The sequence below is a fragment of the Hyposmocoma kahamanoa genome, unplaced genomic scaffold (genome assembly GCF_003589595.1).
Source record: "Hyposmocoma kahamanoa isolate Upper Pololo Valley unplaced genomic scaffold, ASM358959v1 220, whole genome shotgun sequence".
Lineage (NCBI taxonomy): Eukaryota > Metazoa > Arthropoda > Insecta > Lepidoptera > Cosmopterigidae > Hyposmocoma > Hyposmocoma kahamanoa.
In genome coordinates this window covers 5293094-5307843 of record NW_020653740.1, presented here as the reverse complement: position 1 = coordinate 5307843, position 14750 = coordinate 5293094, and the positions used below count along the sequence as shown (strand labels likewise).

At 36.4% G+C, this 14750-nt stretch overlaps 1 protein-coding gene across 2 annotated transcripts; it reads right to left on the bottom strand.

Annotated features, from left to right (window-relative positions):
* LOC113227939 (regulation of nuclear pre-mRNA domain-containing protein 1B) lies at positions 1-13766 on the bottom strand. 2 transcript variants are annotated; one of them, XM_026461043.1, is made up of 6 exons: positions 13601-13766; positions 11416-11652; positions 10493-10722; positions 8423-8531; positions 2189-2364; positions 1-1325 (listed from the first exon to the last, which is right to left on the bottom strand). In XM_026461043.1, exons 1-6 carry the CDS (start codon positions 13749-13751, stop codon positions 1179-1181), a joined length of 1050 nt encoding a protein of 349 aa, XP_026316828.1. In that variant the 5' UTR covers positions 13752-13766; the 3' UTR covers positions 1-1178. The 2 variants fall into 2 exon arrangements, with proteins under 2 accessions (XP_026316828.1, XP_026316829.1); XM_026461044.1 differs by lacking the exons at positions 1-1325; positions 2189-2364 and adding an exon at positions 6269-6753 and having other exon boundaries at positions 8237-8531.
* Positions 13767-14750: the final 984 nt, after the last annotated feature.

Below are 14750 nucleotides of genomic sequence, written 5' to 3'. Positions count from 1 at the left end.
AATGAAGCTTCACACTTGACATTGCCATTACTTATTTGTCAGTACATAATTGTTTCGGACGGAGAGAGGGAGTAGACCCTCTGAAACCATCAATTTTTTTAATAACGTGTATATAAATCTTGCTTTCCTAATTTTTCTATTATAAAATTGATACAGAGATCGAACAAAGGCAAAGAAAAGTTTCTGCGATGCAGGTGGACTCGAACCAGGAACATTTTCGCCTTATGCGGGCTATCGCTCTTTCAACTGAACTTTCTGACTAAATATCCTTTTAATAGAACATTGCCTTTTGACCGCCATAGACGTTTTAAAACGTTAATGAAACCAAGTGTTATTTGTATATTCTAGTTAAGTATGGATTCATAGTTGCATTTTATGTTCAGTTAAGTTTTTGTTTAACTTAGGAGAATTGAATTAATATACAGTATATAAGGAATTGAATTAATATTCATGACATGTCACATCATTAGACTTAGCGTCTAGGAAACAAAACTGGTTTTTGGTCAGAGATTGTCGGTCAAAAGCTTAAGGGCAGTAAATAAGGAATTGCGAAAGAGACACTATCGACCCGAAGTCGAAGACTGAGGGCTTTCGGAGTCGAGGTTCGTAATTCTCGTACCGCCCGTGAAACATACAATGTTTTTCATGGCACTTGCACGTAAACAGTATAATTGTATGCAGAGTAACTTAACTATAATCCCCCAAATAAAACCCTCGGATCTTTTTTATCATTACAGACCATGCCAGGTTAGCCTGCAAGCAATCATACTATTTACGTGCCAGTGTGATATATCCGAAATAATTATAGTGTTTATCATTTGTTGAAATAACACTGCGATCTTATTAAAGTCTATATCTCTCTACCACTGGCATATTTTATAAAGTATAATCAGAAAACGGCTGCTGCTTTACATTATTACTGAATATGTGAACTTTTTTCTTAAAGAGTTTATTCATAATAATAATATTCTATTATGTATAGAATTATTTACATACATTATAAACGGCTACGTGTAAGTAAGTATGTTTGCACCAAAATTGTTTCCTAATTTTATCTGTAGTATTCTAAGTACCGAAAATGGTTCTGAGAGCAAAGTACGATCTTACCGTACTGGCATTAATCTGCTGTTTTGAAACAGGAACAATTACAAGATTCAGAGACCTCATAACCTTATGGTTCAAACACTGAAGAGATCACCCGCGGAAGGTAGCGGCGCTAGGCCCCCAGTGACGTCAGGCAGCCGTGACACATCTGGCAGATTCTCTATATGTGATTTTACTTCCGCTTTAACCGCGTAGATCTTTTGCAGTTTTATGTTGTATTCCTGTAATGTGATATTTTAATTCAGGTTTGTCATGCGACCGTCTAACAAGATCTTCTTAAAAATACATGTAACATTGAAAAGAAAAGGCAGTCCAGGTGGTGGCTTTCTTTACTAAAAATCGTGCACATCATGACACGTAACTAACAAGTTTTTGTAACAGTAGAGCTCCTTGTGAAAGAGTTCGTCCAGGGAAGGCAGAAGTGTCGGGTTGAACTACAGTCGTGAGCCTGGTGGTAATTGACACGCCTGGTCATGACAGTTGCAGTGCCGTGCCGCTCACAGCTTTAAATCGCAAAGATCTGAAGGGCACTGCCCCTACACCCGTCATCTTGAGACAAATTTACAAGTCCCATGTGCCTGTAATTCCACCACCAGCCTTACCCTTCAAAACCTAAACGCAGTAACCTTCACATTACTGCTTGTCCGTAAAAAATAGGTAAGGTGGCTGTACTTCCTTGGACGAATTCTTTCACAAGGAGCTCTACTGCTACCACACCTTCATCTGCCGCCAAGCAGTAATGTGAGCATTACTGCGTTCCGGTTTAGAAGGATAAGGGTGCTGGTGACTTTACAGGCACAGGACTTGTCAACTTATGCTTCAGGGTGACGGGCGCAGTGGCAGTGCCCATAACATCTTTGCGATTTAAAGCTCCGAGTGGCACGTGGCAGTTATGGATAGGCGCGTCGACTTATTCGTCCCGTCACTTGGTATTATAAAAACATACAACCTGTATAAATGCGCCATTATCGCAATCGGCACAAAGTTGAATTTAAGTCTGAAGTGACAGCTTGACGTGCTCTTGAACCTTTCTATCCTTGCCTTACCGCGAGACTTTTACGGATAAAAATAAAACAATACATACCTCAAGTCTAGCTTCGGCCTGCTTAGCCAAATCTCTCTGCGCTTGTGCAAAGTCCCGCAACATAGCTGCAACCTTCCTCCGTTTCTCCAACTCCTCAGATAGTCGAAGATTGTATTCAGCTAGCAGTTCCACAGCCGAGTTCACTACCGCGCTTAGACTTTGCGCCGATTCCTTATCTAAAATGATTACGTAATTGTATGTAAACATGACAGACAATATAATATATACGCTTTTGATTATTTGAAGTAATCCGCTAGTAATAATAAAGAGCACTTTGCTTATAAGCGTAAAAACGCTCGAACAACGGCGGCGGAACATTATTTGAGGTAGGCTACAATGTAGTTATTTACGTCGTATGTGGCATTCCATCAATCACATTTGCCTGTGCACTATTCACAAATTTCACTTACTTTGCACTAGATCTATTTCTATAACTGGACGAGGTATTCGACATTAGCAACCGTAAAAAATATGACCAATTGTGTAACAGTCACAAGAAGTAAAGTTTTCTATACAAATATTTTAAGCGATCGCTAGCGACTATGTGCAATGTGAACTCATGTCTGCAGTACTACCGTGAATATACAGTGTAAAAATATTGGTATACAAAAATTACTTCTATTAGTGATCGCTAGGGGCGCTGTACAATTGCCGTATAAAACTATTAAACATTTTATGCAGTTGTCAGCGACTTTTTATTTTAAGATACAAAGTAATGGAACGAACAAGTCGTGCATCTGATGGTAACCGACACGTCTGTCCATAACAGTTGCAATGCCATTTAAAGCTTTAAATCGCAAAGCTCTGAAGAGCACTGAAACTACGCCCATCACCCTGAGACATATGTTGAAAAGTCCCCAGTGCCTGTAATTTAAAAATAAACTATCACTGTAGTCTCATAGCCGAGGCACTGATTTATTTATTCATGGAAAAGCAACAGCTACAAAATATTTAATGAAAACACGAATAAAAACTAATTGTTGGTATTATAAAAAACACTTCTCTCTTGGTCACTTGATATTATAAAAAAAAACAGGATAACACTACTAATTTTCCTACAATAGTCTGCAAAAGGCGCGCGTGTCGCGACTGTGGCGCTGCAGCTGCGTTTTTAATTATTGTATGGAAATTAGTAGTGGCGCTACAGCTTCTATAGGCGTGTAATTTGAAGGCGTCCTTAGCCCGTCTTGAAGGCCGAAAAATTACACTAATGTACTACGTAGTAGCGTTAGCACTGTAGGGCGCAACTTACGCGAGAGCGACACAACGCGGCATAAACAGCGGCGCGTGCACATTACCCCTCTCTGTCGAATACTGGTTCAAATCAACGCACTCTTGTCTGATAAGCCTGAACATGATATGTATACGGGTGGATGGAAAAACATGTTAAATAATTGTATGTTTTGCGAGAACAATAATTGTGAGTCCACCTGTTCATAAATATTGCCTTCCATATACAGTTCCTTGTTTTACTATTATTATTTTTTCTTTTCTTATTATTAACATCTATTTTAGATTCTCGCATCACCCATGGCGGAAAACATAAATTATTACTATTAGTTCTTGCATGGTTATGTCCATTGTAAGTAGAACAAATAAATAAATTAAAAAAAAGCGCGATGTCTCTTTGCGATCTCACGCTATATGTCACTCTCGCGCAAGTCGCGCAATGTTGTGTTCGCCCTACTTATATGGCGCTTGAAACGTTTTTGACTCATCACAATAATTTTCGCTAGATTTGTCCTAATCTGAGGTCAATTACCTACCAAAGCGGAGCTGTAGGACTAGCACGACAAGGCGCGACTTGCGCGAGAATGACAAAACGCGAGATACTGCTATTCTCGCATAGAGATCTCGCGCTTTATGTCGCTCTAGCGCAAAGTGCTTCTTAACGTGGTAGCCCCACTGAAAACATTTTAGCAATTCAAAGTATTTACAAAGATTTTAATAATCGTTGTTTTTCACCACATTACAGGTTTAGTAATAGTATTATGTTATAACGACTTCACCATCCTGCTTAGTCCTTGCAAGTCACTTTTGCCTTTGTAAAAACGTGAAGGTGTCTAATTAATAAAAGACTATTCGTATCCTTGGTATAATAACGCCTTCTTGTGATCATACGTCAATGTACTTTTAAGAATGAATGGCACATTCTTTATTGTAGATAAAGAATTACAATGACAACATACAACAGTAATTAATGTAAGTATCACAGAGTAAGCCAATGTACAACAGGCGGCCTTATTGGTAAGTAGCATTTTCTTACAGACAACCGTAGGAGAGAAATTTATGACATGAAAGTCACAAAGATACGCACGAAGTGTTACGCTTCCACATTTATATGGCGAACGGCTATGGAGTGGAATTCCCTGCCTGCAGACTTGTTCCCTGAACGTTATAACTTGGACCTTTTCAAGGCGAGAGTAAATAGGCATTATTTACGTGTGCATGCTCCATCGTCGACCTCACCGTCACTTTCCATCAGGAGAGATGGAGGTCAAATGCACACTTACATTTGCTTAAAAAAAAATGCAAAAATAATACGAACTACATGAAACAAATTATGCACATGTGAAATTTTGTAACTTTCGTATTTTAAGCATAAAAATGTTATCGACCAAGCTCTCTACTGAAAAGTTCTCATTTTACAGATGTGACCTAATTACACGAAGGGTGAGAATCGGTTACTGAATCACAGCTCTAGACACTGGACCCTACAGATTGGGTATTGTCAATGAATTACATTGTATACAGTTACTTAACAAACATAACATCCTTTTGTAGTTTTTTTTGTGCTCAGCGATCAGGCATGGCAACTTACCACAGACCTTCGAGAATACAATTTCATATCTGATATCTCACAGAGTTTGCCGACTAATTACTGAGATCCTAACATTGGTTGTACAGCCTCATTTACCTAAATGTTTGCTAAAATGACATGTGCATAGGTGTTATTAATTATGACTTATTTGTTTTTATTCAAACGCCCCTTCGCAAATCTTGAAGTATGAGATGTGTGGAACTGACGTGATCTTGTATAAAATCATATGTAGTAATTGAGTCGCGATATAATTCAATTTATGGTTTTAAATATTTTTCAAAATGCAATATCTATAGCTGAATTTTGTTTAAATGTCCTGTAGGCTAAATTCAAGTCATTTAAGTTATGATACAGCTTAAAACGATTAGTGTGAAACTGTTCGCAGACTATAGCTGCAACTATCATGTAATGTATTGTGGTAAATATCAATTTTACTAATTTATACAACCTGCAAATACAGACCATTTTTAGGGATAACATTTTTTCTCCGGAGTAAATCCTTCCTTATAAATTGAATGTATTTTAACAATTCCAAACACAAATGTTTGGAAGAAAGTTATACATTAACAAATAACTACGCACAATATATATATGATAGGAAAGTCATCTTTATATGCTAAGGGATGGTCTCTATAAACTATAATAATAAAATCACTTTTAGAGTATAAATAAGAGCTTAAGATACTCGTTACGTGGTGAAATCACTGAAGTACGTAGTGAAAACATCCCTTGCAATATAATTCGTCAGTACTCCAAATCTCGCGTACACACTGCACCCAACGAACTGGTAAATTTATTCTGAGGAAACATTTTACAAAATTAGTTATTTGCGTTACCACTGTTGCTTTAGTGTGTACGCGCCATTAACTGTGATGTTAGTAGAAGCAGAAATTGTGTAAGGCAAAAAATTAATTTCTGTGACATGTTTAACAATGATGACGAGATTGGTGTTGAAACTTCAGTTAGTACAGAAAGACCACTTGCAAATTAGAAAATGAACATGATGGCCGATTTTAGAAGTAATTCCTGTTACCAATCAAGAAGTAAATGTAAGATATTGCAGTAAGAAACTAGATATGAAAATGACCAACTAACTATTGGAGGTAGTAATAATTGCGTTATGGAAAATTATGTTATGAAATATGTAAGGTGTTTAATGGCCAATACATGAAATGTAATGTTAGTGTTATTCCCACAGAGGCAATCGTGCGATGGACCCTGCAGTCGTCAAAATGCGAAGGGGCTCGAAGAGAAATGAAACAAAATCTACCAAATTATCATTTATTTTCTTAAGTCTTTAATTATCACAAAGAATTAATTGCACCTATCACAATCATTGCAAATCAGTCGTTCGTTAACCTAAATAATAGTAAATACGAAAGTGTGTTTGTTTATTGCGAGAATAACCTAGTCAAATGTCACGTAGGATAGATTTCCTATCTCAGTCAACCGGACACATCCGGCTTGAAAGACAAAAATACTGAAATATTTTTATCTTATTTTATTATATATGGCATTAATCACAGCCAATACATAGTAACAATTTCGAGTGGGGGATATTTTGAGCCTACGTGGGTGAGTTTTGGACCACCTAAGACGATACAGGGCAAGCTTGACGAAGACCACCGTATTTCATTGGACTTGTACAGACTGCGAATTTTTGTTTTCTGATGATCTTTATCGGTCCGGCCTGTATCGGATTTCAGATAGCTGTTCGTGTGCTACATCTGTAGCGACAAACGTGCACGTCACTGCCGTCGCGAAATAAAAGTTGGTACAAATTTATGGAAACTAGCCCCCGTAGCATGGCGCTGCTTGATAAAACCGCGATTTTGAAATTTTATCACAATAGCGAACATGGCGAGCATTGTGACGTCACAATTTTATCGCACCGCGACAGTATTATCACAGTCTCGAACATGGCCGCAAAAGACAGCTCCGTGCGCTCGTTTTCTTTTAAACTATTTTGACAGTTCTGCGCGGTATTTTTGTCAACGTAAAAATTGATCGCGACAAACCGAGGTAAACATAAATAATAAAAAGGAACAGATGGTTATATATTAATTAATATTGGAAAAAGGTGAGTAGAACAAGTTCTATATGTGAGAGTAATTTGAAATACGTAAATAATAACTAATGTAAAGTAAAATTGTCTAGTTTGTGATCTATGTTTCAGCGAAAATGTCGAGAGGATATGTGTAAGAAACATGATTTTGGCATGTGAAGAGAAGGTTTTGCGGGAGGAGGGTAGAATACTGGTGCGGGGGATCGAAGAAGCCTTTCAGCTCCCGGAGAATGAGTTCTTAGTAAATTATAAAATAAGCCGATAAGGCTTATTTATAGATAAAATAAAATAGTTATTTCTGACATTTTTCATAAATACTTTGTGTGTGGCTTTAGCAAAGATGTCGTTTTACAACGATGTAATTAATAAGATTAAAATTTTCACGGCGATGATTAAACGACAAAAATAGCTTCTACCTATACAGTGCTTTTTTTATGGATGGGATAGCAGAAGTTGGTCAAATTTCATAAAATGTTTTTCATATAAAATGAACAAAATTGGAAAGTTTTTTTAATGCTGATATCGTGTAATTGACGACGAATCGAACAGCACTAAAAACAATTTTGATCAATTTTATTCATTTTTATGGACAACTCACGCTTGACCAAAAAATTGACCATGCCATTTGGCATGTTTTAACAAAAAAAAGACTTTACTAAGAATGGTTACTAAGAGTTTCCTTGTATCTTCTATAGTTTTGGATTTCCCCGTACTGTCCCATTTAAAAAATACACTGCATACCCATTTTATATCAATATCCCTGTTTTCCAAAATATATAGCAATCATTCATTATCAAATAAACAAAGGAATTAATGACACTAGCGCAGATCTTACCGATTCAGTTTTGCCAATAAAAAAAGTTAATAGCTTTATCAACTGCAATACAGGTAAGAATAATGATAAAAATGCCATGAGAGGTTTGAACATCACAGTGTGAAACCATGCTCGCAAAATTGATAAATAGTCGCACGCGGTGAGTGTTGATCAATTTTATAATGTCGCATGAGATATAACGCCATGCTACGGCTGCAGGTACTGGGGGTCTCTTCAGAAGTTCTGCTGGCTTCTGAAAGTACAATATACATTTTTGCAGTACGAGAGTGGTTTCGTTCGCGAATGTGTTGGACATCAGGTACGCGCACGTATATCGTTACAAACGTGACTCACGAACGGCTATCTTCGAGGGAGCGCGATGCTAAGTGGTCCCATGGTTACGCAAGCACGGCTGTCGCGGGCATTTACACGTGCAAGGCCCAGCGCGCCTGGCTAGCTCCAATAAAGCTAGTTCCTCGCGCAAATTCCTGAGGTAGAAAGCTAAACCTATTATAACACCTAGTCGGTCGTTACCTTCTAACTTAGACAATAATTGCACTTCGGACACTTCAGGGGGCAGCGACGCGATGCGCTTGCGCACAGCTTCGTCACTCGACGCGCTCGACTCCAGCTCCAACAACGCCTGGAATGATAACCCAAATGAAATTCAAAAACATTTACAATGACATTTATTTGTTTCATTATCAAATGATGCAAAGCTACAGAAATAGCATATATCCGATTTTAACTGCAAAAATAATGACGAATAATACAAATGGCTGTCACTTAACTTTTGAAACAAATTTTCATAATACTCAAACAAAAATTTTATTTTGTTTACAATAGATTTATAGTAGATAGACACATGCAACAGAGTTGAATGTCTAATCACAATATCAGCATTTGAGTGTAGCAATACACAACACGCCGAAAATAAGGCACACTTTACGTTAAAAAACAGAAATACTCCAACTGTAATAGTAACGCTTAACATGCGCAGCAGATTTTTGGCTTGATGTATCGCTACACTTAGTCCATTTCTTTTTAAAAAAGATCAAATAAGTAAATTTAGTAGCAGTAGAGCTCCTTATGAAAAAGTTCGTCCAAGGAAATACTGCCACCTTACCTATTTCTGCCGCCAAGCGGTAATGTAAGCACTACTGAGTTCCGGTAATGAAGAGTAAGGGTGCTGGTGAAATTACAGGCACTTGGGACTAGTCAACTTGCCTCAAGGTGACGGCCGCAGTGGCAATACCCCTCAGATTTTTGGGATTACACTGCACTTATTGCACTGAGTGGTACTGCAACTGTTATGGACAGGCGTGTCACTTACCACCAGACGGGCGATGCATTCGTCCCGTCACATGGTCTCATAAAAAAAAGTAAAAAAAAAATATTTTCGGGCAAAAGAATAAAAATGAATAGAAATTTCCCATTATTATCGCGAAACTTTATTACAATTGTTTTTTCTCGAAATTAATGACGCAAAAAAGACAAATACAAGGCGACAACGTTCATGCTCGGCTTAAAAATGTGCTCATGAACTACTAACTTTGAAAAACTTTATTAAGGAACAATAACGAAAAACGTAACTTTTTGATCGTTTCTAAAAAAACAGACTTTAAGCAAAGAATAAATTACCTCAATTAGCGTGTCATACTAATCTCGAGTCCACAGTAGCATTAACAATTTCAATTCAAGGATTATTTAAAATCTTTCGCTGTTGCGCAGTACGTCGATTGCAAACAAGATGATATGATAGAGATCAAAAAACTTTACTGACATCAAACATACATTTCAGAATATGTCAAAGGACAAGTCCGTTGGGATGATATTGCATTAAAAACACGTGCCATTAATCCGGTAGGATCGTTGCGTGCGACCACGTGTCAACTTGAACTGGTGATTGCCTTAATTTGTTAAATGAACCAGCATATCGTGAGAAAACGCTGTGTAAGGCTAGCACGACAGGATTTTATTGACGACCAAGGTGATCCAGCAGTTAACACTTTTAGCGCTAGACGAGGTCACATAGAACTAAGAGCTACTGCTACTCTATAAACAAGAATATATAAATACATTATATATATTCTTGTATAATAATAAATACGTCGCCATTTTCACTACGCATACACAATATGGAAGCGTGCGCGTGCTTACGAACGGAGCGCCTGATCGAACTGAACTGAATGGCGCGCGCCGATAGCATTTGTCGGCGGCGGCGGCGTGGGGGGAAACGCGGCGGCGGTGCGCCGACGCAGCGCTCACATCTATACAAGAACAGCAGTTTCTAGCGGTTTTATCGCACTCACGCAAAGTCGCAGCCTATAGTACTAGCCCTACAGATATCGTTTCACGCTGCAGACGCTCTATACCTGTAGCACTGTAATAATCATAATGTCAATAAAAATTTCAAGGTCATCTTTAGAACTTTGATATAGAAGTAAATGAGCTTGGCATTCGTTGGCAAAGTTTATGGTCTATATAGTTCAGGAATTAAACAGTCCTGGTTGATTACACATATCATCAAGTTAGAAACCAACAAGCTAGAGTATACAGTCACTCCTTGTTTTAGAACAAGGAAAATGTTAGCATTTCCCTTACCTTGATCAATTCTTCTGGCTCTGGTGGGTCACCAGGTGGAGTCTTTGGACTGAGCGTAATGTGCGTTTCAATCTGTCCATCCACTTCCACTTTAGTCTCACTACGACGGCGTTGTCGGTCCTTCTCTTTTTCCACTTTTGGCTTCTTTTCAGGTTCCTTTGGTTCATTGTCTGTAGATTTGCGCTTGCTCACTTTCTTTGGAGTTGCATCTATTTTGTCAGCTGGATCAACTGCAAATTAATTATATAATAAAGAACAAAAGGCAACCTGGCCTCAGAGCAGAATTCCCAACCTAGCCTCAGAGCAGAATTCCCTGTACTGAGAATATCAGAGTAACGAATTTCCTCTAGGAAACCGCTATCTAGAAAACTAGAGTTAATTTAAAAAAAAGTTGGCTTTCTTACTTGATCTTACCGGGAATCAATTCCGAGACCTCATCTTGCGCCAAGAAAGTTAACCACTGGGCCACTTTAGTCATCAATTTACTTAAGTCTGGTTGTAATCATTTTTACAAGTTTAAGAGCATAGTGAAGACAGAGCTGGGTGGGTGACTTCTCGATACTTCGACCTTGATCGATGTGTCCTAAGTAAATAGGAAGTGTAATAATGTGCACCTGAACACATTGAGACCTGAAAGAACTATTTATTGCCCATGTTTTACATTTTATCGCTGACATCCAGCCCTTATTTCACCATGAAGTTACCTAGGATCTCTAATAATCTCAGTAGATTCAACAACTCGGAGGAATGTGTAAATGTACACTGCTGGATTTTTGCTGAGGATTTCAACCGAGTTTCATCCTTTTCACAACAATATTTGAAGTTGTAATGTTAACCATACAGAGACCAATTGGTACCAAGATGAGGATCCGTAGTTGATTCTTGGTTGCATCAATACCAGATAGAAATATATAGCAACTTACCGGCTTCTTTGAATTTCTGAATCTTGGCAGCATCATAGACACCTCTTTCTTGCCAAATATTAAGTATTCTGTGCAATGAGTGCTTTGTTTTGGCATTTATTCCAGTCTTTGCCATATGTTTGAAAGACTCTACAAGGACTTCACCAAATTCCTTGCCATATTCTGGACCTTTCTTTTTGCTATTTTGTATGACGTCATTGGCCAGGTACATGAATGTCAGTTGCTTACTATCTTTCACTGAAATTAATTTGGTTTTTATCATTTATTAACAGAAAATTAAGCTAATTTATTTATTTTTAAAATTGGTTGCATTATAAAACAAAACAAATAAAAAAACATTACTAGAAAGTTTTGATATGTCATTTCCAAAATTGGTCATAGTCTATAGTTTAATATTGTTGTTAGCCAAAACCGCCACATATTTCCAGTCACCTAGCTACAGTATTGGTTTTTATTATATTTAACCTTTAGGGCATAACAATAGAAACAGTAAATATTTCAAAAATTCGTAACAGCATGTTTTTATAGATCGATTATACACCACAGCTCTTTCATGCACTCTTTTATGGAACCACTGATATTAAGTTTGGTTTGAAGATGTGAAAGAAGATAGATGAGTGAAAAATATTTCCACACGCCTCACTGAGTTGGATGATAAGCAAGTCGTACAAAGTGCAAAAAATGTTGTAGGACCCATATATGTTAGTTAGTTCTTTCAATGACAACTATAACTTACTGTACTTTGTAGCAAAAAATGTTTTTTTAATATTGTGTTTCTATAATACAAAATTTTTACAAATTAACATTACACTTAGTAACTTTCTTATACCAAAAACAAAATCCAGGTCTTTGTAGACAATGATTTACTAATAATTCTCCTATCAACCTGTAATATAATATGCTATTGCCCAGCACAGGTCTTGTCAAGCTCACACACATGAGTCACACTTCAACTTATATAAAGGTCAGTTTTTGAAACTCAATATTTTGTCAGGTTAGTGCAAATCGGCATATGTAGCATTGGTAAAAGGCGTGTATCTGCACTAAACCAAATTTTGCAAGAGAATGATTGGTAATTACTCATATATTTCAATGGCTATGACTTTCAAGCTTGCACAGTAAGCATTAATATTGATGTTGTTTACGGACTGATAACAATAGATTCCTGTAAGTTGCGCTAATTTGGTTGGCATTACACTTACCGAAATGGAAACTTATAGTCTAAAGCTAGTTACCGATGATTTGATCATAAAGAATAAAGTACAATTTATCTAAAGAATTTCAGTTTGCATATCTGTAGCTTTGGCCCTACCATATCTACTATAGAGATTCTCACAAGATTCCATAAAATATTTTTTGAGAAATACCCATCTAAATAGATGGGCGAAACCAACAATACAATGTAAATAAGGAATTTTTATTTAAAACTTGACTCATAACCTGCCTGAAAACATTATAAATATAATATGCAGTTCTGTAATTGTTATGTGCCAACAACTGAATTCTTAATGATAACTTAATGACCATACCAAGTTATGAGTGAGTACATAGATAAGGAAATTATTACTTAATTGAAAAGATAGTAATTATGTTGTAGTACTATAGTAAATACATAGAAACCAGATGATATGAGATAATAATAACACAGTAAAATTAAAACTGATTACTTTTGCACCTTGTATATGATTTTGGTTCCAAGTAGCATAATTTTCTCATTTTCATACTAGAATAATATGCAAAAACATAGTAGTATGGTAAATGGGAGACAATGTATAAAAAATAGATTATCCAAAATACTTTTTCCTTGCCATAGAACTGCGAATGTTCTAGACATTTTTTCTACTTCTATAAAATATGCCATGTATTAAATTTTCAAGGTTAACAAACCAATATACTACCCTCCATGATCAATATTGTATTTCGATGCCCATTTCATTTTTATAGTTGAAACTACATCTTGATGCCTAACGAAGCAAAGGGCACGTAATCAAAAAGCCAAACATAGCGAGTTTGATAACAAAATACTAAGGTACTATAACGACGTTTCCTCAGCCCATTACGATTGAACTAACCAACAAATTCCAACGTATTTATTACCACATATTTAGGAAAGAACAATTAACTGAAATTAGGTAAAAGTACGTTGTAATATCTAAAATGATTAGATACAGAATTAGTGAATTACCTTTCAATAATTCTTTGAACCAAGTCTTGACGACGGCAGCGTGGTGTTTTCTGTGATGTATCAGCCATAACGACAATGTTTGAATACTTTGCTGGCTTGAATTTAATTCTTGTAGCTTTCGGATTAGCGCGTTTTCCGTAAAACCCGCCATGGTTCACGATAACACTATTTCCTAAATTAAATCTATCCACACAACACACCTACGACCGACCTTTCAAAACGAAATGACGATAGTTTAGTTGATGAACGAAATAAAGCAAAGATGGCGTTGGTGAAGCGTTGGCGTGACTCTGTTTTCTTTCTAATTAACTATTCATGTTATGTATCTGGTGGATTGGTTCTTAAAGTAACGTCAAAAAATATGTTTTAAGATAATAAAAGCAAAATATACGTGATTTTGTAAAAATTTTAATGTTTTTTATTTGAAATTACTAAACTTCCGCTTGCGTTTTGTTTTGTTCAATTATTTGCTGTCCTATTCTCTCTTTGACATAAATATATCGCTTTGTCCTGTTGTCAATGAAAAAATGTTTAACGTTCATTTTACATTGATCAAAATCAAATGTTATTGCCAATGGAAATGATAACTTTTAAATGGCTGCCCTTTTTAAAAATTCATGGGATTCGGTTGGTTTGTTATATAATTTTTTTGAGCTAAATAAATTGCCCATTGCCATTGGCACACTGTAAAATCTGCTTGTTATTATGGTTACCTACTTTTAACCGACTTTGAAAAAGGAGGAAATTCTGAATTCGACTGTGTCTTTTTCTTTTTTTTGGATGTATGTTACGAGATAAGTCCCAGCATTTGTGAACCAATTTTGATAATTTCTTTTTTGTTGGAACGAGGATACCTCAATCGTGGTTCCATTTCAATTTGAAGAAAATATTCCACATCTAGTATGTAACAAAGGTACTCTTTGGTGACAAACTAGGGTGTAAATCCGGTAAATATAAATCGCGCACTTTCCGGTAACCAATTTCAATAAAACTTGGCAAACAGATTATAATTATTCTGATAAATTATAATCTTCTAAAATAAAATTCCACGAACTTTTGAGATCGGTTTTTTTAGTACTTATGATTATGAATGCATACAATACATTATATTATATTATATTATATTATATTATATTATATTATATTATAT

Coding starts and splice junctions, on each gene's coding strand:
- LOC113227939 (XM_026461043.1), bottom strand. CDS start 13,751: ATGGCGGGTTTTACGGAAAACGCGCTAATCCGAAAGCTACAAGAATTA. Junction 2,365..8,422: donor ATTATTGTCTAAGTTAGAAG/GTAACGACCGAC, acceptor TAATCATTTTAG/ATAAGGAATCGGCGCAAAGT. Junction 1,326..2,188: donor AGGCCGAAGCTAGACTTGAG/GTATGTATTGTT, acceptor ATCACATTACAG/GAATACAACATAAAACTGCA.